Below are 27,329 nucleotides of genomic sequence, written 5' to 3'. Positions count from 1 at the left end.
TAATTTGGGGGTTTCTTACAATAATAAATGTACCTTAAAAAAAGTTTCTAACTGGGGCTGGAGATATGGCCTAGTGGCAAGAGCACTTGCCTCTTACACATGAAGCCCTCGGTTCGATTCCCCAGCACCACATATACAGAAAATGGCCAGAAGTGGCGCTGTGGCTCAAGTGGCAGAGTGTTAGCCTTGAGCAAAAGGAAGCCAGGGACAGTGCTCAGGCCCTGAGTCCAAGGCCCAGGACTGGCCAAAAAAAAAAAAGTTTCTAACTGAAAACAGTCATACAATTTCTACCATGACCTAAAAGCAGAATGAGGTGTATAATAAACTTTATTAGTTTTGGAAATGTGAATACAAAATAACCTAATCCTGAATGCCATACCACAAAACTAAAGTATTTGTCATATGAATTAGACAATAAACACATACCCATCTAACAAATATGCTGTAAAAATGAATTATGATTTGGAAAGTTATGGTTTTTTTATTCTAGAATCATACATTTCATAGTAGAAAGTCTATACTGTCTTAATATTAATACTCTTTGGAATATTCATTTTACATATACAACCTTTTTGCAACTTTTCCAATTTTTTTGAAGGAAATAACTAAAATATATAAATAATTTATGGGAAAATATGCAGAGAAAAACTAATCATTTTAGGTAAGTAATGAAATAGAATATATTAGCCTAATTAAAAGCTTTTATCACAAATGTTTATACCACCAATGGCCAGCGCCCAAAATTCAAAAATATACATATTGTTGGTGCCCTGATTTCATAAATGAATAAATAAGTTCAAGCCAATGCTTCTCTTTATATCACATGGGGAAAGTACTATTTGTGAAACAGAGCAAGTAGGCCAAGTTTAGCTGTATAACAGTAATTCATGGTCAAAATAATACAGATGCCATCAGTTAAACCCATATACAAACACACATATAATACTTTTAATTCATTTACCTATGCCTGAAACATTCAACAAGTCAGTTTTCCTATGTGCATTAGTGATTAAATGCTTGATCTACACATACTGAGCAAAAGTCAATGATGCATGTGACATAGTCAGCTGAAAGGTTAAAATGAATTGTAAATTCTTTTCTAAAGTGCTTAAGGCAGCTCCTTCATTTCTATATACAGTTTTAAAAGACTGGTTTGGAATTCACTTGCTAAAAAGGAAATGTAATACTCAATACATGTTTCATGAAACATAATTTTTTACACCTGTGTTATATCCACTAGTCAACCTCTCATGCATTTCCCTTTACAGGAAGCAATCATGTTTGACATTACCCCCTCCCCACAAAAAAAGGGTAAATAAAGCAATAAGATTTAGAAGGGTGTATTAACTTTCCACAATGCATTAAATTGAGCAAAGGAGCTCAATATTTTTTAATGTAAATATTAATGAAAATGTCATCTAACATGATCAAGTTAATAGTTACCTTACTTTGAAACTATTTAAAATAGGCACTATATTTTATTATTTTTAGCTTGAAAATGAGGGTAAAAAACTTCCTCTGATTAGCTTAACAAATAGATTAACAAAATTTTTTTTTTTAGATTAACAAATTTTTAAAACAAAAATACCATACAGCTGTCCTTTAAGATACCTTTAGGAAGAAGCAGAGAGCAGAAACCCCTCAAATTCCTAGTCTGTCCTAATGTTCATATCATTCAATACTAGGTATGACCTGTGATGGAAATTTGGACTCTGGATTTATGGAATTTGTATTTATTACTACAAAGCTTTTTCCTAGTGAAGTTAATATATTTTTCAAATTAATATTAGAAAACTTTGTATGAAAACTCTCAAATGGTGGCATGAGTACTAGATAGAAATTATACACACTCCTCCAGCCCCTGATTAGAATTTCCTTTCCCCATGCCCCTTCAACAGAAGGCCCTCACCACTACCATGTCATGCTGTCTGGATTAACTATCAGTTGATACTGGACATGGAACAAGGAGCATGCTTAGAGGAAAAGGCACTGGCTTAATGAAAAGACACAATTATGTAAGACATAACAGTATAAACTTCTGTACAAGAACATCTGGCTTTTTAGTGTCATTTTGCTAAAATATACCATGTAGCTACTTGCATAAAGCATTTCCACTAAATTACTGCTTTTAGGTTTGAACCTATGGAAAGGAAATTAACTCTTGTTTCCTAAGGTCCTGGAATAACCCTTTTAAAGGAAGCAGAACATCTAAATATTTCTTTCAAAACATAAGAAACAAAAACAAAGTATTTGTTTGGAGAACCAAAGACTATCTATTAACCAACTTATTTTTTCTAAACTGCTTTATAGTCTTTAAAGTTACCAAGATGTCATCAGACAATGCAGCTATTTGTCTTCTGGAAATAAACAATTCCCTAGGTCACATATGTTCCATCAGTAGAACAAAATGATCTACCAGTAAGCAGGAAATGTTTAGAGGGAATAAACTATTACACAAGCCTATGTATAAAGCCACTCAAATGTAAGCAGCCAGTCACTTCTTGGGGGAAGGTGCCAGGAGATTTAAAAAAACAAGAATGAAAGAAACTTAAAAGGAGAAATTAAGTTTAACAAGTTATAATTGTTACTGAAATTTTTTGGCTTTTTAGAAAGTTTTTTTTTTCTGCCTAATAATCCCAACTTTTACTCATTGTTTAACATATTCCCCTTCAAGTTTGCAGAAAATGTCTACACTGATTTTTGGAACAAGTATAATAAGCCTCTAGAAAGCAAATGACTATAACAAAATAACAGAAAAAGCTCGTGAAAAGCTCGTGACAAGGCAGAGATATGTATTTTTCAAGTTTTTAAACTTCATATCTAATTAAAATGAAAATTTAAAATTCCTTCAGTAAAGAATATTTTAGGCACCTCCTTTTATAACCTATTCTTCCTTAGTTGGGTATCTTTTATGTAATTTTAACTTTTACAAAGGCATTCTTTAACTGCTAAAAATCAGTTACAATTATAACTAGTGCCCAATTTAAATATCAAGGATAATGATTAAAAGTAGAATTAAATTAGATAACAAAATCTGAAAACACAGGTTTTTAAAACTTTACTCATCATCCAAATTTGGTACTGGACAGAAAAGAAATATAAACAGTAAAATGTAAAAAAAATATCCCTCTGCTATTGTTTAGTATAGAAGGTATAAAACAGGAATCTGGGTGATCGTAAGCTTTTTACATAAATGCTCCCTTATCCACTCCACTTTGAGTTATAAACACAAGAGAAGTATCACAATATACTGGAAAGAAAAATGATATGCAATCAATAAACAAGTTAATTTAGAAAACTCAACTTACTTATAAAAAAAGTGGAAAATAAACCATTATAAGAAAACATTTCCGCCATCCCTAAGGAATGATTTCCATTTTTATGAAATGATTTCCATTTCCATTTTATGTTGGGGGACTGTGTATTTTGAAAGCTTCAGTGTATGAGCTAAGTAACAGGATATGATAGAAACAAGAACGTGAGAGGAAAGAGGGCAAGATTTAAAAGCTTTGCAGCCCAGGTCCTAGGGTCACAATATATAATAAAACCCATCAGAAGAGCCAAAGTAATAAGAACCACAAAAATGAATTTCCTAATAAATACTTAAACACTGCCTTTTCCCCATTTACTATTCAAGACATTGGTCTTGCTGGACAACTGCTTGTCTCTATATTTCACAGCAGGTAACTGTGAATGCTTTGTTCTAGATGCTTAAGCTAAGAGATTCCAGGCCTTAAAGCAGGACATAGTAAACCTGAATTCCATCACAACTTCCTGTGATTAGTTACTGCACAGAAAAGGCCACCCAATCAAAACAAGGGTAAACATATTCTGAGTAGGCATTACTGAGTAGCATTGTTCAGGCTGCTAGCTGAGCCAGTCATTCCATTTTCACTTTTCTGAAGTGTTCTCACAGCACTTGGAACCTGCATCCCAGTACTCAAAGAAAGTCCACCACACCAAACCTAAGAAAAGACAAAAATCAAAGCCTCAGTCAGATTTCAATCAAATTGTAACCCCAGTGATTCTCAACCTTCTGTTTAAAAGGCAAAATGTCATAAGTAGGAATAGCAAAATGACTCAAGCTGACAAGTTTCACATTTATACTGGGGGGAAAACAGAACAATTCAGAATTACTTTAGAACCACAGGGGCCAAAGTAAGTCTTTGTGGTAGAAAAAGCAACTGAAGCTGCACCCAACAAATGACAAGTCGGGACTGTAGAATTGTAAAGTAGATTAATCTCTGCAGAAGATATTGACCATCATTTCTGATGCTCATCTGGCAACACACCAAATAATAGGAAGGATGTGTAAGCTTTTGTAGGTTGCTGCTAGTTCTAGCCACTCTAGAATATGTTTTTTGTAGTTTATTCATAAATGCCCCAAACAAGAAAGGACTAACATATCCTTCAACTGGTCAATGTAAAAATTGTGGTATAAGAGGGGTGTAGTGGCACACACCTGCAACCCCAGAACTCTGGAAATGGATGCAGGAAAAACACATATTGGAGGCCAGCCTAGACTACACAGTACAATCCTAGAGAGAGATGGGGGCGGGGAGGGGAGAGAGGAGGAAAGAGAGATAAGCGGGGCTGGGGATATGGCCTAGTGGCAAGAGTACTTGCCCCGTATACATGAGGCCCTGGGTTCAATTCCCCAGCACCACATATATTGAAAATGGCCAGAAGTGGTACTGTGACTCAAGTGGCAGAGTGCTAGCCTTGAGCAAAAAGAAGCCAACGACAGTGCTCAGGCCCTGAGTCCAAGCCTCAGGACTGGCCAAAAAAAAAAAAAAAAAAGAGGGAGGGAGGGAGGGAGGGAGGGAGGGAGGGAGGGAGGGAGGGAGGGAGGGAGGGAGGGAGGGAGGGAGGGAGGGAGGAAGGGAAGGGGTCTGGGATATAAGCCAATGGTAGAGAACTTGCACTGCCTTGTACAAGGCCATGGGTTCTAAGCCCAGCACTGCAAAACACACAAACAAAAAAGCCAGAATTTTTTTTTTTTAAAAAAACAACCAAACTGTGGTATACAAACATGAAATACTATTGCAACAACAGAAAAAAAGAATATTAACCGGGCACTGGTAATTCATGCCTATAATCCTAGCTACTCAGGAGGCTAAGACTTAAGATGCAGAAGGCCTCTTGGCAGAGGCCCAGGCAGAAAAGTTTGTGAGATTCCATTTGCAATTAACTAGCAAAATGGCCAGACTGGAGATGTGGATCAAGTAGGGGAACATCAGCCATGAGGAAGAAAGCTGAGCAAAAAGCTGAGCACATGAGGTCCTGAGTTCAAGCCCTGGTACTAGCACCAGGAAAACAAAAATACACACATAATAATAGAATGGGTGAATTTAAATGCATTGTTCTATAAAACTAAAGGGCAAATGCTAAATAATTCTATTTATATTATATTCTGAAACAAGCAAAACTTTAGGAATTAGTAAATATTTTTATTGCTAGGGCTTGTTGTGATGAAAGTGTCTGCTAAAAGAAGCATGAAGGAACTCATTACCTTATGTATGTAACTGTAACCCCTTGAAAATAAAATTAAATTAAAAAAAAAGAAACATGAAGGAACGTTCTAGGATGCTGGAGAATGTTTTTTATCTTGATTATGGTAGCGATTATATAAGTGTACCCATTTGTCAAAGCTCACAGGACTTCATAATACTGTAAAATTATGCCTCAGTAGGACTGACATTAAAAATAAATTTGATGCTGGGGGCCATTGGCTCATGTCAGTAATCCTGGTTACTCATGTGACTGAGATCTGAGGATCTCAAAGCCAGCCTGAGCAGGAAAGTAGGTGAGACTCTTACCTCCAATCCAAAGAGACAGAAGTGGAGCTTCGTGTCTCAAATGGTAGAACACTAGCCTTGAGCAGAAAATCTCAGGGACAGTGCTCAGGCTTTGAGTTCAAGATTCAGGACTGGCATGCAAAATAATTAAATAAACTTTCTATACAAATTAATATTAAGTCAAGAAAAGGCAATGAAGAAACAAATATTTTTAAATACACTTATAAAATTTTATTAATTTTAGTTATTAAATACGTAGTAGACATTAACAAATAAATTTTAATATTTAAATAAATTTAAAATTATTTCCTAAAATGTCCTATGACACTTAATTCATAATTATAGTTGCATTATTTGTAATGCAAGATGCATTCAGTAAGTATCTACTGAAGGTAGACTCAAAAATGAAGTCCTCTTTATGAAAGAGGAAATACAATGTCTCTGTATTCCATATGGTAAAACAACTTATCCTTGATTGATTCATTGGAAAAAGATTTGTGGCAGAGTTTAAACAAAGAAAATTACCCTCCCTGTATCTTTAACGACTTTTCGGTAAGCAATACCTTCATTCACTAATCAGTTAGAATATATGTATTTAAATCATATGTACTTTCTCTTCTTAGTGGGGTATTATACTTAGCAATAATAACAGAAAAACACACATAGAAAACACCCCACCAAATCTACATTTGAAAGATAACATCCTAATTTGTAGAAGTAGCTATCAAATTAAGGAAACTTCTACTCAGAATAATGTCCTTAACTAGATCCTAGAATACCCCACAGCAGCCCAACTGTATGAAGATATGCAGATTATCAAGGTATTAAAACAATGAATACATTCATTCATTTTATTTATTTAGGAGCCAGTCATGGGTCTTGAACTCAGGCCCTGGGCAACCTCCTGAGTAGCTAGTAGTATAAGTGAGAACCACCAGTACCCTACTAAGAATAACTTTTGTTCAAAAATATTACATAAAAATGTTTCATTTTGTGTTGAGAAACATGTTTAATATAAATCAAGCTTCAATTGAGTCTGAAATGATACATGTGCAAATACAACCTCCAAATGGCTATTACCCACAAGTCCAACTATAGAATGGACAAACTGCAATATAGTCATGTAATGGGAAACTATACTGATATGAAACTGAATGAACTAAAACCACTTAAAATACAGACAAAAGGGCTGGGAATGTGGCGTAGCAGTAGAATGCTCGCCTAGCATGCATGAAGCCCTGGGTTCAATTCCTCAGTGCCACATAAACAGAAAAGGCTGGAAGTGGTGCTGTGACTCAAGTGGTGGTAGGATGCTAGCCCTGAGCAAAAAGAAGCTCAGGGACAGTGCTCAGGCCCTGAGTTCAAGCCCCAGGACTGACAAAAAAATACAGACATATTTCACAAAATATTGATCCAAGCTGGACAGGGTAGCTTACATGTACAATCCCAGCTACTCAGTAGGACAGTGGTTTGAGGCCAGTCCAAACAAAAAGTTCCTAAGACCTCATCTCAACTACTAATAGCTGGGGCCTGGTGGTGTATGCCTGTCATCCCAGGAATACAGAAGGTTTAATTAGGAGAATCATGGTCCAGTGTGGCTTAGACATAAATGAGACCCTATTACTAAAACAAGTGACAGAGGACCTGACTAACAAGCATAAAGCCTAGAGTTCAAGTCCTAATAATGCTCTCTACCCCCTAAAAATATTCTGAGCTAAAAATATACTATCTGATTCTGTTTATGTAAAGTTGAAAATGAGGAATTTTGCAAATTACCATTTGTAATAATGGTTACTCTTTAAAGAAAGTAGCCAGGGGAATAGAAGTGGGCACAGAGACACTTAAAGTTCTATTAAGGTTCTATTTCTTGTTCTAGATATTAGAAAAGGGAGTGCAGTCCTAAGAAAGGTCATGCTTTTATGACTTAAGTACCTTTATGTATTAATACTTGCTTCAATAAAAACATATCAGGGTTGGGAGTATGGCCTACTGGCAAGAGTGCTTGCCTCATATTCATGAAACCCTGGGTTAGATTCCCCAGCACCACATATATAGAAAACAGCCAGAAGTGGCGCTGTGGCTCAAGTGGCAGAGTGCTAGCTAGCCTTGAGCAAAAAAAAGCTCAGGCCCTGAGGCCAAGCCCCAGGACTGGCAAAAAAAAAAAAAAAAGTACTCACTGCCTTACAGATGAAACTGTAGCCCCTCTGCACATCACTTTGACAATAAAGGGAAAAAAATAAATGGGAATACACAGTTTATCATAGAAATACATTTTGTTTTTGTTTTTGCCAGTCCTGGGCCTTGGACTCAGGGCCTGAGCACTGTCCCTGGGTTCTTTTTGCTCAAGGCTAGCACTCTGCCACTTGAGCCACAGCGCCACTTCTGGCCATTTTTTATATATGTGGTGCTGGGGAATCGAACCCAGGGCTTCATGTATACAAGGCAAGCACTTCTTGCCACTAGGCCATATTCCCAGCCGCCACAGTTTAATAAAAAATAAATAAAACATATCAAAAATACATAGAAGGAAGAGATTTTGGAGATGGCGATTTGGGGACAAGAAAATGAATATGATAAAAAAAAAGTAATACACTCTGCTTTCCCAAATAACAGCATAAGTTATTCTCCTTAATGTTATCAAACCAAATAAAATATAAATTAGATACTAACCATGAAACCAGGTAGTACTGGCTGAGTAAATTTTGTCTTAAAGGAATACAGCAACTGTTTTGAGTTTGCATCATAAAAAGAAAGCTGACCTAAAAGAAAAGAAAAGCTAATTTATTATACAAAACTTAAGTCCAACATATATTCCCACTAAGAATAATTTAAACCATATTTTGATATTTATTTTTTGCTGCAACCTATAAACAAAAGAATTTAATAATTCTTACTTAAAAATCAATAAACATGCTTAAGGAAAGGCCCAAGTCCAATTTTCTTCCCCAGTTTTTCAAAATTTCTGGAAGAACTCCATAACTTCTATATTCTACTTATGTATGAACCATTTGTTTTTACCATCATTTAACTACAGGTTTCATGAGCCTAATAAAAGTCAAGTTTTTCTCTTCCTCCTGATTTTTGCTCTATCCAAATGCTTTCGCCTCCTAAGGTTTCTTTACTTCCATTAACCTGTGTCTTCTACCTACTTAAAGCCATGCTCATACTCACCTCTGAAATCACAGTATAGTCATCACCATGTCAGCTTTTTAATTTCCCAAATCCACTCTAGTCTGTCTTTTAACAATATAATTTCCTAAAACAATTCTGTCTGACCTTGTAAATGTCCAACCTATGGCCTTCCTTACAATTGCTGTCACTTCTGGAAACTCTTGATTGTTCTGATTTGAATCCTAACCCTGCAGAAACTTGTACTTTTCCTCCACTGTAAATATAGCTGCTTTGTCTAGAATTCTCTTTTCTCTCCACACTGCACTCTTACTAAAGCAAGAACCAGCATAAAGAATCTAGCATATATGCCTACTATTAAAGTACCGAGGAATATATAGTATGTATGTATATATACATTTATATAACTTCGAAATATTAAGTAACTTATGTGTGATCACCAAGTAAATTGTAGAGCAGTAATACTTAACTATCACTTCATGATGCTGTCACAAATAACTTCAAGTCTACTTCTGAGTTCAAATACTGAATTTCAAAAAGTGCTTGCTAAGCATGCCAATGGTTAGTTATACTGCTGTCCACCTATGCTCTATGCTCCCTATCCTATTGGTACTATCATCCTCTTACACTGGCCGGAACTTCAGAGTCATCTCCAATTATTGTTTATTACCCCTAATCCATATTTAGATACTAAGACCTGTAAATTCTACTTTTATATGAACAGATCCATTCCTCTTGACCCCTCACTGCACAAGTCCTTGCTACTAATCACCCAAAAAGTACTAGGACTTCCTATGTTAAAAATGCTTATCAGGCAATATGGTTTTAATAGTTAACAAAATAGAAATGACTTTGCTCTAAAAACTACATCCTAGGGGCTGGGGATATAGCCTAATGGCAAGAGTGCCTGCCTCGGATACACGAGGCCCTAGGTTCGATTCCCCAGCACCACATATACGGAAAAACAGCCAGAAGCGGCGCTGTGGCTCAAGTGGCAGAGTGCTAGCCTTGAGCGGGAAGAAGCCAGGGACAGTGCTCAGGCCCTGAGTCCAAGGCCCAAGACTGGCCAAAAAAAAAAAAAAAAAAACTACATCCTAAAAAGGCTAGGCCCCACCCCCACCCTAATCCCCACTCACTACTCTTTTAGCATTTACTCTAATACTTATTTTCCAGAACTCAAGCTTAAATTCTGGACTTCACACTCTTGCTCAGCTTTCTTTTTCTTTTCTTCTTTGCCAGTCCTGGGGCTTGAACTCAGGGCCTGAGCACTGTCCCTAGCTTCTTTTTGCTCAAGGCTAGCACTCTGCCAACCTAAGCCACAGTGCCACTTCTGGACTTTTCTATATATGTGGTGCTGAGGAATTGAACCTAGGGCTTCATGTATACGAGGCAAGTATATTACCACTAGGCAATATTCCCAGCCCTTACTCAGGTTTCTTGCTAAAGACTGGCACTCCAACTTGAGCCATGACTCCAGTTTCAGCTTTTTGCTGGTTAAGTGGAGATGAGGATTTCTTGGTTTCATTTGCCCATGCTGGCTTCAAACCTCAATTCTCAGATCAAAGCCTCCTGAATGGCTAGGAATGTGGACAGGAGCCACTGGTGTCTGGCTATTCTCTACTATTTCTAATGCTAGAGTATCATAACATGGCTATTGTTTTCTGAAATGTACAGAGCCACCTCTCTACCAGTGAAGATGAGTGTACTAGTATGTTTCAAGGGACAAAGAATCTTATCCCTTTCTATGTATTAGTTTTTCCTATTTTCTTTATGCTTTAGGCTATCAACCACTTCTCCCTATTCTCTGTGTGGAATCAGAGTATGGGAAAGGAAAGAAGAAAATTAGCAACTGTTCTCTTGGTAGCCAAAAAAGAAAAAGTATCAGTAAATTGGTGATTTATGGTGAGGAAAATAATTTATCTAAATCCAAGTGAGTAAATAAAAATGCACCAAACCAATGTGTCAACACTAAAAATAAATCATGTCAAAAAACTATTTTTTCCTTTTTTGTTTCAATGATTAAGTTAATATTAAGTTGATAGTTCCTAGAATTGTTTGCTACCAGTTACTTAAAGTAATAGATTTTGAACTATTTACTTAAAGGGTCAACTTAGAAACATCTATGGAAATCTTTTTGTTCCTTAGTTCACTATTATGTGATCTTCAAAATTGTTATTGGTTAGTTAAGTAACTTCAGAGACAATATTTATTAAATAATTCAAAAAGCTTAAAAGATTTTTTTCAAAAGACAAAGTATCAAGTTAGTTTTTAGATGATTTGAAGAGGACAAGGTTAGTCAAGTTTATACAAGTTTAGTCTATTAAAAAACATAAAATAGTAACTCAGGAAACTCTAGGCTTCCTGTTCAAAGAAAAGACAATCTGGTGAATTCTACGATAAGAAATCTAATAGATCAGGTGGCTACAAGAGCAACACAAGTAGAAAGTATTTAACAGTGCAGTAAAAATGACAAGAAATAGTGTTGCCAAGTCACTGTTCTTATGCCAGTCAGAAAGGTTGTGTGTTCTACTCTAAGAACAAGTCTTTAAGAAATGTGTTGTCCTAGTAAATAACAATATATTTTTAAGTGTCCAGAATAATTCAATTATAAGAGAAACAGCTAATAATAAAATATGTATAGTCCATCACAAAAGACCAAGAAAGGCAATGAAAGTCATTTTTTTTTTTTTTTTTTTTTTTTTTTTTTTTTTTTTGGGCCAGTCCTGGGCCTTGGACTCAGGGCCTGAGCACTGTCCCTGGCTTCTTCCCGCTCAAGGCTAGCACTCTGCCACTTGAGCCACAGCGCCGCTTCTGGCCGTTTTCTGTATATGTGGTGCTGGGGAATCGAACCTAGGGCCTCGTGTATCCGAGGCAGGCACTCTTGCCACTAGGCTATATCCCCAGCCCAATGAAAGTCATTTTTAACAGGAAGATTTATCATGTGAATGTGGATTAGGGACCATAATTTGTGTTTCTTCAAATGGCAAAATTTAAGAGCAACATTATAGGGAGATGAAGTGAGTCATTTTAGAAAGACTTAACAAAGAGCTGCCCAACAAGTAGAGTGCCTTCGAAGACAGTAAATTTCATATTAAAAAGTATTTCCATGCTGCCTCCAGTACCTCACACCTGTAATCCTACATCTGAGGATCACAGTTTAGAGCCAGTCTAAGCAGGAAAATCTAGAGACTCTTTATCTCCAATTAACCACCAAAAAAGCGAGTAGAGCTGTGGCTTAAAGGGTAGAGGTGCTAGACAGTCCAGGGCTTTCAAGCCCATTCCCCCACCATAAAAAAAGAGCTTTAAATTGTTTAGCAAATAGACTGGGTAATTTCTGAGATCTATTTCCACTTAAAAAATATTGATTCCACCATTCTTTACAGGTAGGTAATAAAATATAAGAAAGGCACTAAAACAGAAGAAATTTTAGTGCCCAAGTCTAAAATTAGCAAAAGTCTTCCAGACTTAGTGTATAATAACTGATTCCTTTTCTAGAGCTTCAAACAGATACCATGTCCTTCTATTATGCCTGTGATCAAAGCCTAGACTAGATGTTCTTACACAGTACTAAAGAAAATTTTCTATAATTTAATTATGAAAAGTGGTGAAATATAAGCAACCATGATGAGATGATTAATGAGAAAGTAAGTAAACTTACCCCCATCAAAATCACAAAATACACCTATTTTTTCAGGAACAGAAACATCCAAAGCTTTGACTTTATTATTATGTTTTGCTGCAAATGTGTTTTGTAGCCAGTTGTTGACATGGATACACCAGCTAGTGTTTGTCTTTCCCAGCTGATCAAACTTTCCCAAAGTTTTGTATGCTACTCCCACACTGTAGGATTTGCAATCTTTCTGCGCCTTGACTTCCCAATAATGCTGTCCACTTTCAATAGCCGTGTCCCCTACAGATTAGAGAAAAGACTTGACTTACTTGGTCATATGAATCATACAAATTTTTACTTATCACTTGTTCTACAAATAGCACACCAACTTTAATTCAACTACATTTTCCAATTTAATTATTTTATTTTACTTATTTAGACAGTAAGACAAATTTCTATGTATTTAGCCCAAGCTGATCTTAGTGGATCTACCTGTTTTAGCCTCTCAAGCATTTAGATTATAGGTTTGTGCCACCTGGCTTGGCTAATTCAATGACTCCTCCTATGAAAATCGTCACATTAACACATAGACACTAAACACAAAGAACTGTAATTTTACTTTTGTATTTATTTCTTCTGAACAGAAAATACTTCAGAACTTATTTTTCTATTACTTTATCAAGGGTTATACATATATGTGGCAACAGTATGTGAGATGAAGTAATTTAAAAAAGTATGAATAAATCAATCAGAAAAAACTCCAAAGTTATTGGGTTTTAGTCTGGAGAAAGTTCTGCAAAGATTCATTCAACACACAGGCAGCCATTCTAGCTACGAGTTACTAGAAAACCCACCAGTGTGACTGTGATGCTTTAGTCTGAGGTGATCAACAACACTATGTCTTATCCTACCTAAAACTGTGTATGATTCCCCAGTAAAACGGTCTCTGCTGCTTCTTACTGATGGTGGCCTGGAGCCTATGGATGTTCGTTTGGGAGATGGTGTACCACTTCTATATAAACAGGAAGAAACAGAAAAATTATTTCTTTGTTGATAATGTTCATAAACTAAAATTACAAATAGAGGAACAAGTCCCTGGAAAGATTTCTAATCATGTTACCAAAAAAGTACCATTTGATATGAATTATTATTAGAGAGGTGTCAATTGTAAACACTTCAATGTAAAAGGCTACCAATGCAAAGCAGGTTGAAAACATCTGTGGCATGCAGATCAAGCAAGTTTATACAAAGAAAACACAGTTAAAATAAGGAGCAATGAAAATGAGACAGACTTGCGAGGAGAAAAAAAGGATCAAGGAAGACTTAGGGTTCTATCTTAGAATTAAATTTACATTAAAAACTAAGGCAAACTAGATTTCTCGTAATCATAACTAAGTAAATTTATTATTGCCCTTTATTATATACCTTTCCTCTTGAAAAGAGAAATAGCAATTATCCATATCCATGTGTAGGATCATATCAAGTATTATAAAGCATTTGTATTATTTGAATGGTAAGGGGAAACTGTAACCCCTCTGTACATCATTTCAACAATAAACATTTAAAAAATGGTTAAGGAGACAATATTAAGCTTTTATTGCAAGTAAATTGAAGATTTTTTAAAAATAACATTTTAATTATTCCGAATTAGTACATTTAAAAGCCAATAAAATATTTGTTAAGATTATCCTATAGTTAAGATTATCTTTTGAAAAAATGAAAATGCTTATGTATATTTTCACCAATAATAAAAAATAATACTTCTAAAATATAGTTGCACTAGATTTGTTCTTCCTAAAAGGTCAGTTTAATAGATATTAATATGCTATCAACTAACACTAGAAAAATTCCTGATAAAGGCAAAGAATAAAGATATTTAAAATTAGTACTTCACATGGTTCTATTGCTTCTTCTACATTATTTACATGTTGTCTTGCTGTCATGCAGATTAGACAGTTAAAAAAAAAACTCAAGGACTGCTTAGGCTCCACTTTATAGTGGATGATATCAAGCCATACCATATAATTCCACAACTACTGCACTTACATGATGGAGTTTATCTCCATCCAGAGGATGTCAAAGGTCCTTTTTGCAAAAAAAAAAAAAAAAATTTTTTTTTTTTGGCCAGTCCTGGGCCTTGGACTCAGGGCCTGAGCACTGTCCCTGGCTTCTTTTTGCTCAAGGCTAGCACTCTGCCACTTGAGCCACAGCGCCACTTCTGGCCATTTTCTGTATATGTGGTTCTGGGGAATCGAACCCAGAGCTTCATGTATACAAGACAGGCACTCTTGCCACTAGGCCATATCCCCAGTCCCTCCCCCCACCAAAAAAAAATTCTTTATAATGACACTGTTAACTGACTAAAGTTTCCACTTCAACAGATAGTATGAGCAAAGGTAAGTAAGGATAGGCAGATAAAATTTCTGCAGAATTTGTACTCAGAGAGGAAAGAACAAAGCAAAATTTGATGAAGGAAAAACCTAGAAGCGTTTTTGAGAGGTCCTCCAAAATAGGGGATTAAAAATAAGAAAAAAAGGAAGAAAAATGCATGTTCACTTATTTTGAAGCTTTTTTGTTTGTGTCAGTCATGGGGCTTGAACTCTGGGCCTGGGCACTGTCCCTTAGCTCTTCAGCTCAAAGCTAGTGCTGTCTACCAGTTGCGACACAGTGCCACTTCCTATTTTGAATTTTTTTAAGTTATTTCAAGATTTGGCTTATAAGGTTTTCTAAGATACACAATATACATTCTTATGAGCCATCAAGTAGTAAGAAAGTAAAATTCTACAGTCCACTTAATGACAATTCTAAAGAAGAGAAAAAGTAAAACAATTCTACATTACAATTTTTAAGCTTTATATATAAGTTGATCAAGAATATTAATAACCTGATCAAAATTAGTCTGCATATTTTATCTTGAACTAAGAGTTTGTCTCTCAAACTAAGAATAAACTAGGTGCAGTGGCTCACACCTATAATGCTAGCTACTCTGAAGGCTAAGACTGAGGATCATGGTTCAAAGGCAATCCTGGCAGGAAAATTCATGAAATGATTATTCCCACTTAGCCTCCAAAATGCTAGATGTGGTAGAATGCCAGCCTTAGTGAATAAAGTTAAGGGAGAGTAGTCAGGCTCTAAGTTCAAGCATTTCCCCCCTAAACAGGAGTAAATGTAGTTCTGTTTTCATTGTTCTAGTGGTTTGAGGTCAGACATGGCATTTGAAACTGGTATTTTCAAATCATGTCCCAAACCCAGGGAACTCTATAGAGGTCACGGAAGCTTCTGTGGGACTGTGGGAAGAGGCCAGCTCTAAGAGTCTTTTCTTTCACTCTTTTTAGATTAGGCTTCTGAAAAGATTTCATTTGAAGGAATCATTCTATTGCTTAAATAAAAGAAACATGAATTAGGTGCTAGTGGCTCACACCTGTAATCTTAGCTACTCAAGAAGTTAAGATATGAGGACTGTGGTTCACAACCAGCCCAGGTAGAAAACTCCTTGAAACTCTTATTTGCAACTAACCACCACAAAAACCAGAAGTGGAACTGTGGCTCAAGTGGTAGAGCACTAGCCTTGAGAACAAAAGCTCAGGAACAGCACCCAGGCCCTGAGTTCAGGTCCCAGGAACGACACTAAAAAAAAGTGTGAAGAGGACTGGGAATATGGCCTAGTGGTAAAAGTGCTCGTCTCATATACATGAAGCCCTGGGTTCAATTCCTCAGCACCACATATTTAGAAAAAGCCGGAATGGTGCTGTGGCTCAAGTGGTAGAGTGCTAGCCTTGAGCAAAAAAGAAGTCAGGGAAGTCAGTGCTCAGGCCCTGAGTTCAAGCCCCAGGACTGGCAACAAAACAAAACAAGTGTGAAGAGTATATTAGATGCAATATTGGAAAGATATGAAAAGGAATGCTGAACCATATTCCTAAACTAGGTCAACACAATGCTTTAGGATTTCATAATAAATATAAATATACTGACTGTTCCTTTCCTGTCAGTGGGCCCATTGTGAGTTAGGAAGAAACACACAGTTTGAAAAATGTACCCTAGGTAATTTAGAATAAAAAGCAAAAAGAAGTCATACAATATAAATTAAAAGAAAAGTTTCATTGGCATCTTTTCAAAATATGCTAAGAGCTCATCTGAAAGCCACAAAAACATTTTTTTCAAGAAAAAAATGTGTAACTTACCAGTAGTAAAGAAATAAGGGGAAGCATGAAGAAAAGAAAAACAGATATAACAATTGAGAATAGCAATTTTGTTTCAGAGAAAAGGAAGTCTTCCATTGCAGCTTCCATAGTTCCAACTTGAAGTACATTTTTGCAAGAACACCTATTATCATATATATTATCCTCCCACCTGATACTCTTTGTCCATTTAACTATCTGAATTCAGGCTTTGCAACCTCAAATTCTCTCTCCCTTCTCTCCTCCTCTCCTTCTTCCTCTCCCTGTCTGTCTGTTTGTCTGTCTCCTCCACCCCCCTTCTTCTCCTTCTTCCCTCCCCCTTCCTCTCTTCACCACCCTCTCCCTCATGCTGGCCCTGGGGCTTGAACTCAGGACCTGGGTACTGTCCCTGAGCATTTTTGTACTTAATTGGAGATAACAGACTTTCCTACCTAGACTGGCTTCAAACAGCTATCCTCAGATCTCAGCCTCCTGAGAAGCTAGGATTACAGGGGTGAGCCACCAGCACCTACCTCAAATGATGTCTTTACTACCCACTTTTTACCTTGTTCACAAGTATAGCGTAAACCTAAGACTGAATGCTATATTTTAAAATCATGTCTTCAATGCTGTTCAGTCTACTTGGCTTGGCATCTGAGGTTGATTTGAGTCCTAATCTGCCTCCCAAGCCCTAGCAAGCACTATATAATTAAATGTACCAGTTTTCTCCATACTTACACAATCCACTTAAGTACCTTTCTTCTTGGACCCCTTACTGTAAGTCCAAATACCACACACCCTCCCACTTCAAAGATGATGGTCTTCTGGGTGCTGGTGGCTCATGTCTATAATCTTACTTACCTGGAGCGCTGAAAATGAAGAACCACAGTTCCTTGCACAGCAAGTTCATAAGACAACCACCGCCCCCCCCACCGCCCGACACATAGACTTTTGCCAAGTTTAGATAGTTACAGCTGTCATCCCAAAAAGATTAGGAAGATGACAGAGCAAGGCCAATGGTGGGAAGAAAAGTCTGTGAGCTTCTGTATCCATGGACCTTGTGGTATGACCATATACCTAAAGTAGGCATGGGTCAGGCATGTAGGAAGTGAGCTCTCTCCTAAAAATAACTACTGAAAAACAGTGCTGAAAGCATGACTCAGCAGTAGTGTGCCTGCCTAGTCAGCCCTAAGCCTGAGTTCAAACCCCAGTAACACTTAAAAAAAAAGCCTTCCAGCTGAGTGCTGGTAGCTAATGTCTATAATCCTAGTGCCTAAAGAGACTGAGGTCTGAGAAACGTGGTTCAAAACCAGCCTGGAAAGGAAAGAAAGTGAGACTCTTATCTCCAATTAACTACCAAAAGAAGCCAGAAGTAGAGCTGTAGCTCAAATGGTAGAGTATACTCATGAGCACAAAAGCTCAGGGACAGCACCCAGGTTCTGAGTTCAAGCACCAGGAAAAAAAAGGCCTTCCACATCTTGCCACACACTACATAACTCATCTGAGGAGTCTCCTTCTAGGCCAAAATCTTTTGTGTGATCTTTTACACACCATCAGAGACAATTAAAAAGGCTTTACCTAGCAGGCCTTGGGGGAGGTTAGAGATGTTGGCCTTAGTAGTTTTTCGCTGGGTGAGGACTGCCTTGCTTATACCAGACTTGGGGCAGCTCTAGTACCCCAGAGTTTTTAAGAAAGAGCTGCAGTTCTATCCCTCTCCCCAACCATACTCAGGCATATCTTCATTCCTGCCTTATTAGTCATCTTAAATCAGAGGCCCCTTTTGGGAGGGAAGCCCTATGCTGAGATGCTTATGCTTTTCAGATGTCTTCACTGAAACCTCCTTAAGGAGCAGGGGGTATTAGAAATACTTTCTCCACTGTATCTTAGTACTTTTCCACTTCCTGGCCCTTGGGTTCTTTTGTTTAGAGCTTTTGGCAGTGATAGAAATCCTCTATGATCTGTTAATTGTTTGCTATTTGGCTGGAAAAAGGGAACACTGGTGGAAGTGAAAAAACCCTTTTCTTTGTGGTTATCTAATCACAGTAAATTAGTAAAGGTTTGACTGTTAACATCAATTTGAGGCACTGTTCTAAACAGCTGAACACCTAACAGCTCTGGACATCTCTCTTCCTTTGAGTTCTCTTATTGACATCAATACAGATAATGTCTACCATGCATTATTGTTAATTGTGCATATCTCACCTATATGGGTCAAAGCAAATTTCTTGAAGGCAAAGACAGTATTTTTCCCTATAAACTCCATAACATCCAGCACATACTCTACACTAAATAAATATTTATGCAAAGGGAAAATATGAAGACTATGCATACAGGTTGAGCACTTCTAATCCAGAAATCTGAGCAACACTGAAAACTCTGACAATTGACACAATGCCAAAAGTACAAAATTCCACACCTGACCCTCATGTGATGAGTTATACTCAAAACTCAGGATCACCAAAAACACTACATAAAATTGTCTTCAGGATATGCATAAATTGCTTTTAAAAAAAAAAGGATTTCATGTTTACATTTGGGTCCTAATCTCAGGATATTTCATTATATATTTGCAAGTGTTCTAAAACTTGGAAAAAAAAAAACAACCTAAGACACTTTAGGGTCCCAAACATTTCAGGTAAGTGATATTTAACCTGTACAACACCTAGAAATGGTCTACTTTTAAAGTACCTTTAACAGGAAAACAAAGAGAGAGAATGAAACAATGTAACTTGAAATGATAAATCAGTCTAAAACTTTCCAAGTAATCAAAGTAAAAACTTCATAGACTCTATTCAACCTATGATAATCTATAACACACTATGAAATCACTTTTTTCAATAATAAACAAACTGAAGAGAGATGATAACCATTGAAATGATAACATATTCTAGTTTCTGGAAAAGATGCAGTATTTCAATATGCATACTGTTCCTTATGCAGTCTGAAATAATCTTTCTGGCACTGTCCTAATAACTTCAGCAATAGCCTTAATTTTTCAGTCTTGATGCTTTTGAAATAGCATAATTATTATAGATATAGAACACTGAACCTACCTCATGTCAAAATACATATAAAAGTTATGATATATATAAAAACCATAATGTTAGATAGATACTGAATACAGTACCACAAGAAAAATGCCAGGTATATAAGTAAAAGCAGGGAAAAAAATAAGATGAGGAAAATAATTAAAAAAAAGACTTTAAAAGCAGAGCTGGTTTTGTTATCATATATACACGCAATACAACTAATAGGTAGCACACTACAATGCTGTAAATTCATAACAAAACAGTCTACACACAGCAATATTTAGCTTATGAAGGCTGCTGCTATGGCTTCTGCTTGTTGGTTAAAAAGAAAAATTGAAAGTTACTCAGCCAAGCTAGATATACTAAGTCCTAGAACTAGACAGACACAGATCATCACCTTGTATGTTTCTTCAGTGAAGTGACATGGACACTGTCAGATAAAAATAGGCAACTGTTAAGAGGCTGCTTAACAACTTAAATTTAACACTTTTTAGTAAAACGAGATCAAAAGCCTGCTGAGAAGGAGTTAAAATTTTTATTCATTATTTTTTTAATCCACAAAAATTTCCTCTGGGAGAAAAGGCTCCAAAACTTGACAGAGTCTAAGTTTTGTTAAAATAATAAAAGGCCCTTCAGCCCATCTTTTGAATTCATTAAGTTGCTTATTGGGGCAAAACTCTGTGGGCGAAACACTAAAAGTTATCATTTAGTGCAGACCTCCTTCAGGCAAGAGAAGTGATCTATACGTGTAAGATTGATTCAGAACTTGTGTCCAACAGTTCTAGTTGCTGTATATACATACCTTTAAAGACATGAATTGGTGTAATAAACGTGTATAAAATTAGAAAAGAAACTAAGAAAAAAGCAATGAAAGTGTTAACAACATATGTGGGGAAAGGGAAAGGGGAGGGGGAGGGGGAATGAGGAAGGAGGTAACAAACAGTACAAGAAATGTATCCAATGCCTACAGTTTCACACAAACTGTAACCTCTCTGTACATCAGTTTGACAATAAAATTTTTTTTAAAAAAGAGTGTTAATGACAAGTCAAGTGTCTAATTATTATGCTCTTCACTTCGGAATTTACTAAAATATCACAAATCATACTAGTATATAGAATATGAATTTAAATATGTTAATGTCAAGTGAAAACCAATGTACCCACATTTTTACATATGTAAAATAAGTTTCAACGTTACTGTTAGTGAAAAACTGCTGAACAAGAATTGTTCATATAACAAATTCAATGAACTAGCTTACCTGCCCTTGTTTTCTTTTCCTTTAATTTTACTTTCTTGACCTTTGCCTCCAGTAGGATCCCACTCTACACAGGTATCTTCAACTTTCAGGTTCAAATGGGATGATGAGTTATCCAAACTGAAGTTAAGTGCTGCCCAAAACAATATTTTTAATATCCACTTTCTGGAACACCACTTATATTATTTTCCTACTCAGCTGACTCAACACTATATATGGAGAATAAAGTTTAAATTCCAAATTGAAACATTTAAAGTTCTAATTTGGGTGACAGGTGATTTACACTGTAAAGAAAACAAATAAAACTATGCTATTCAGTTTATTTGGAATTTGGAGAAAACACCTGCACTAGTCACAAGTTCTTAGACCTGCTAATTTAGGAAATCAATATAACACAGTATTCATTAGCTTCCCTTTAGGAGAACTAAAAGCAAATTATTAAAATATATTGATTTACAGCTTTTTTCAATTTTGAAATGCATTCCCAAGAATATTTAAAATACATCATCTACTACAAGGTTTCCTTGGCTGGGTGCTGGTGGTTAACCTGTGATCCTAACTACTCAGAAGTCTGAGACCTGAGGACTGAGGTTTGAAACCAGACTAGGAAGGAAAGTTCATGAGACTCTTATCTCCAATTAACCACCAAAAAGAAAAAGGGAAAAATGTAAGTGGAGGTGTGGTTCAAGCTCTTACTTGGCTTTTCAGTACCTGGATTTATCCCACATCCTGAATTTACCCCACTACTGGCACGTGCATGTATGCCAGCAGACATACGCATACACACAAAGTTGGTTGAAACCCAAAGTTTCAATCATGTACCACAGTTATCAATTAATTTACTCATGTTAATGATAAAGGCTCAAATTTAGTAGTTATACATCACAAGAATATTCCTTTACAATACCCTCCTCCACTTAAGGATATTAGTTGGATTAGCAAACTGTAAAGCATGCATCATCAAACAACAAAATAAACATGAAGAGAGCCTAATGTTTATTGAGTGAATCAAGAATCCTTTTATCTGTTACTAGTTCTGTAAAGAACACTTCAATCTCAACAATCTATCGAAGCTATTGTTCATTGTCTTTATTTATAAAACAGCATTCTGGGTACAAATGTACTGACTCCACAGTTTCTACTAAATGTCATAAGAAGACGTTAACTTTCAAAATCTGCCTCTAAACAGAACTAAACTTAGAGAAAGAAGAAATAATAAAGGTTTTCAGTAAAAATGTAAATACAATTCCTTGATAGGTTACTAAAAAGTTAGGATAAACATTGATATCTAGCATTTCCAAAATAAATTGCTTTAACAAAATAGCAAACCTCTATATTTCAGTTATTGGTTAGTGCACGTGAAGTTTTCTAGCATTAAAGGCCTTCATGATGGTAATATCTAAAATTTCTATTGTGTTCAACAAAGTTATTTTAGGGAGTTTGCACTAATTGCAGATTATTCTCAGAGCCCAGAACTAAAATTTCAAGCCTATAATAAAAGCTGAAAGAGAACACAGAAACAGATTCGTATTTCCAAATTCAATCCAGAGACTGTGCTCAATTAAACTGTTTACTTTCTTCATCTGTAGTATGGATAGGAATAGCTAGTCTACTTATTACTAAAGATGATTATAGGGATTAAGTAAAGAACTCCATATAAACAGCAAGAAAACAGAGTAGGAGCTAGTGGTTTAGAAGATGAAGATCTAAAGCCAGCCTGGGCAGAAAAGTCCATAAAACTTCATCTCCAAAATAGCCAGCAAAAATTAGGTTGGAGGTATGGCTCAAGTGAGCAAAATTAGCCAAGTAAGCAAAAAAAAAAAAAAAACAACCCTGAGTTTAAGTTCCAAAAACAAGTAATAAACCCTATCAATGGTAATAACAACAAGGTAATTCAGGGAATCTGAGGACTAGACTATATTAAATAGGCACTTCTTTATTATGGATTCATTAGGTATTCTCTAAATAAACTAAGCAAATCTCAGCAATATTTATGTATTTTACACATGCCTAAAATTTGTAAACTAAGCATCCAGGAGAAAATAAAACACTACCTCAAGCTATTTTACCTATATAATACAATCATAAGGGATTATCTAATGAAACTCACTACTGTAGTCTGGTCTTCCTTGACTTATTATTTCTACTGTTGGGAAAAGTGAGAGATGGGGTAGTAGAGGAGGTAAGGAAGGAATTAAACCACACATGGAATGCTTCTTGTCACAAAGCCTGGAATGATTTCAGATGATAAATTTTCTTTTATGATATGTAAACAACTACTGCTCTTACCTTTGGTCTCTAGGGTCACTGGGTCAGAATAGTCTCCAGCTACAGCCTTGTTACAAGCTCTCACTCTGAAATTCATGTACTTTGAATCAAATTTTAAGCCTAAAATAATGAAACCATTTTCAGACATGAAAAGTCTCTATCCTCAAAACTATGAATATGAATATTCAAACAATTTTCCTCAGTTAAAGTAACTCTATTTTTGAAAGAGTATAGATTTATGCTAAATGGATAATGCTTGAAATAAAAAAGGAATCAGAATTTACCTAGAATTTTCTTTCTCAGAAATAAAGTATACAATTTAGCAATTCTGTCAACCTGATGATTTTAAGAAGGTACCCTTTCAGTGCTCATCAAAAGGAATTTGTCATTCAAAGAGCTGTTACAATTTACAATAGCACATTCATCAACTCTGGAAAACAGAAATCCTAAGGAATTTTTATATTTGTGTAACAGTTTTATGTGAAAAATGAGTTATAAACAGGGAGTGAAATAAAGAAATTAATAAAAACTAAAGCTGTCTATTAAAATTTCAGTCCAAAAATTACTAGCTATGAGACTCTGAACAACCTGAGTGACACCCAGTTTTCTCCATGTAAAATAGAAATGATAAGACAATAACTGTGGTAGAGATTAAATGAGATATATTAGATAAAGAAGTAAGTGTACTCTATGTCAAGTTCACTAATGCCATCTCCTGATAAACAGTTTACTTAATAATGATAACTCCTGGTGTTACTACAATGCATACCTACCACTAGATGTCTAGGAAGTATCTGGTCACTTCAAATAGTCTGAAATTATTTTTAAAGCCTTTGAAAAAGACCAGCACAAAAAAGTGACAGCTCTATTTTTAGTATCAACATTTCCTCAAACAATAAAAGCAACAGGAGTTAAATAGTGCCAGTGAAATGTGGGGTATTGAGTTTATCTAAAACTTTAATAGCATTTTTTTCTTAGTCTGAAAACCAAAACGAAAACTGTTACTCCAAAATATTGTTTGCAGAACATCATTCCACACTTGCTTTATACACATTCTGTTTTAACAGGCTGCACATGTCTGCAAGTAGTTAAAATAAAAGCTTTGCATTTAAAGAGAAATTTATTTCCATAATAAGTATCTAGAAAGTCAGTGTGGCTTAAAAAAACTTAGGAATTTTTTTTAATAATTTTAACCTTAAAGTAAAAAATAGCCAAGCACTTGTGGCTCACACCTGTAATACTAAGCTACTCAGAAGGTTGAGATCTGAGGATTGTGGTTCCAAGCAAGCCTGAGCAGGAAAAAGTCTATGAGTCTCTTTAAACACAAACAAATCAACAAAAAAAGCCAGAAGTGGAGCTGTGGCTCAAGTGGTAGAGCACTACCATTGAGCACAAAAGCTCAGAGAGAGTTCTGGCCCAGAGTTCAAGCCTCAGGACCAGCAAAAAAAAAAAAAAGTAAATAATACTTTTCATAACTACACTTACTTTCTAAGAATGAGATTTCTGAAATCTGCCATTTTACCTGATAATGTATATTCAGTGCCTTTAATATGATCAACCATCTCCCAACATCGTTCATCCTTTACACGTGGAAGTCCATCAAAATTAGTTTTCCGATACTCTAGTATGAAATGGTCAATTTTACTATCTTCTTCTGGCATTCTCCAAACTACTGTTACAGCATTGTCAGCCACCAAACAATCTACTGGATCAATCTCTGGAGCTTTGGGGACTGCAAGAGAAGAAAAAAGTGGGGTCTCATTCTTCACATACTACAACACCTGTAATCAAGCACATCCTTGTCATTCAACCTTTACTTTTCATACTGCTTTTGAACTACTCAAAAGTGGATCAGGGGGCTGGGAGTATGGCCTAGTGGCAAGAGTGCTCGCCTCGTATAAAAGAAGCCCTGGGTTCCATTCCCCAGCACCACATATATAGAAAACGGCCAGAAGTGACGCTGTGGCTCAAGTGGCAGAGTGCTAGCCTTGAGCAAAAAGAAGCCAGGGACAGTGCTCAGGCCCTGAGTCCAAGGCCCAGGACTGACCAAAAAAAAAAGAAAAATAAAAGGATCAGGTTATGAGAAAGGACATCCTATATATTCAAAATATTTTCAAAGCGCCTTTTATTGCTGAGCTACGAAAAATTCATGTGTCAAAGCTTTTCATGAACCAAGTTTATTAACCATTTAGATGACAAAAAGCATATTTTAAATATAAAAACAAAGAATAACTTGTTACTTAACAGAATGTATATACATGTACGTATGTATATACATATATGTGTATGTGTATGTATATGTGGGTGTGTATATATATACATTTGGAGAGGGTAGTATTAGAGTCTGAACTCATGAGCTCATACTTGCTAGTCAGGCACCATGCATCTTGCCTTCATGTCATATTTTTGGTCTATTATTTCAGAGTTATGGTATATATACTGAATTAGTACTAGCAAACAGAATATATTGTTTATAATATAATGACTAAAATAATTGAAGGTTATATTTTCAGAGTAAAAAATCATGTTTATATGGGCTGGTTATCAGATACATATAAGGGTAAATAGACTGGTTATCACATACAAAAATGCAGTTAGAAAGAAACACTGAATTCTGGTGTTCTCTGTAGCACAAGATAATGATACATTTAACAATAACTTATTACGTATTTCAAAAGAGAAGATTTTGAATGTTCTCAATATATAAATGACACTAAGTATTTAAAGTGGCAAATATGCTGATTGTCCTTATTTGGTCACAATATAACTCATAAATATTATTGTAGCCACTAATTTTTTAAAATTAAAAACTTCTAATACAAGAATTGTAATTTCTCAACACCACACAAAAACAAGAATTTCCAATTCCCTAAGATACATAGGGATTTTTAAATGTATCTCCTAAGAGTTCTATGACTCACTACAATAATCTAGAGTAAAAGAGTGACATATGACATGCCTGACTTAATTTCTTTTACTTCACTTGACAATGAATTTCTTTAGAGCTGAGTATGGCAGTGCATACCAGTAATCTCAGCACTTGGAAGGGTGAGGCAGGAAAATAATGATATCCTATCTCAAGGGGGAAAAAAAAAGAAAAGGAAAACCTTAGACAGGGAGGAGGTGGGGAGAACAAGGAGAGGGAGAAAGGGGGGAGAGAGAGCAGAAGGGAGAGGGAAAATGGGAGGAGGGAGACCAAGAGAGAAAGACCTTTAAAAAGGCATAGAGTAGAGCTGGGAAATGGCTTAGTGGTAGAGTGCTTGCCTTGCATGCATAAAGCCCTGAGTTCAATTCCTCAGCACCACATAAACAGAAAAAGCTGGAAGTGGTACTGTGGCTCAAGTGGTAGAGTGCTAGCCTTGAGCAAAAAGAAGCCAGGGACAGTGCTCAGGCCCTGAGTCCAAGCCCCAGAACTAGCACCAAAAACAAAACAAAAAAGAAGCAATAGGCAATTGTTTTTGCAATAAACATTGAGGATTGATATTTTGCAAAGGACAGGATAAAAACATTTCCAACTTGAATCAGAAATAAAGAAGTCTTAACTAATGCCATAAAATGATTTAAAAAAAAAGAAATAAGTATTTGTTGCATTGAGAAGAGCAAATAAAACTGTCTTTGTTCACAAATAATATGATTATCTATGTAGAAAACAGCAAACAATTGATAATAAAAACAACTGGAAGTAAAAAGTGATCACAGTATGAATAAGGAATGTAAGATTAATATTACAAAATCATTTTTTCCTATTTATCACTAGTGAACAAACAGAACTGGGAAATTAAAATTCACTAATTAGCAACATAGAAAGAGAAATACAGAGAAAGTGAAAGAGAAATATAACAAAAATGTTCTGAGTCTATAAAGGAAACTAAAAACTGATGAAAGAAATCAAAGAACTAAATTAATGCAGAGGTACTTCATGTTCATGAGTTGGAAGACAATATTCTTAAGATATCAATTCTTCTCAACTTACAATTTCATCAAGTTATTTTGCAGGTATCAATTAGCTGACTCTATATGGAAAAGATCCAAAAGAGTCAACAGAGCCCGAAGGAGAACAGAGTTGTGGAATTGAAACCACA

General features: G+C 35.8%; 1 protein-coding gene across 2 annotated transcripts in view; it reads right to left on the bottom strand.

Annotated features, from left to right (window-relative positions):
* Positions 1-230: 230 nt before the first annotated feature.
* Fsd1l (fibronectin type III and SPRY domain containing 1 like) overlaps positions 231-27,329 on the bottom strand; it is a 58,122-nt gene continuing 31,023 nt past the window's right edge. Inside the window, exons 7-14 of one of the 2 annotated variants that reach the window (XM_048338511.1) lie at positions 24,770-24,979; positions 23,269-23,367; positions 20,983-21,112; positions 20,121-20,153; positions 13,449-13,549; positions 12,586-12,837; positions 8,469-8,557; positions 231-3,965 (exon numbers count right to left, since the gene is read on the bottom strand). In XM_048338511.1, coding sequence (XP_048194468.1) covers positions 3,843-3,965; positions 8,469-8,557; positions 12,586-12,837; positions 13,449-13,549; positions 20,121-20,153; positions 20,983-21,112; positions 23,269-23,367; positions 24,770-24,979 — 1,037 coding nt within the window. In that variant the 3' untranslated portion in view covers positions 231-3,842. The remainder of the gene's footprint in view (positions 3,966-8,468; positions 8,558-12,585; positions 12,838-13,448; positions 13,550-20,120; positions 20,154-20,982; positions 21,113-23,268; positions 23,368-24,769; positions 24,980-27,329) is intronic. The other variant, XM_048338521.1, reaches the window with a different exon arrangement.

Source organism: Perognathus longimembris, chromosome 1, assembly GCF_023159225.1.
Source record: "Perognathus longimembris pacificus isolate PPM17 chromosome 1, ASM2315922v1, whole genome shotgun sequence".
Taxonomy (NCBI): Eukaryota; Metazoa; Chordata; class Mammalia; order Rodentia; family Heteromyidae; genus Perognathus; species Perognathus longimembris.
The sequence above is the reverse complement of the archived record's forward strand: the minus strand, read 5'-3'. Positions and strand labels throughout refer to the sequence as shown.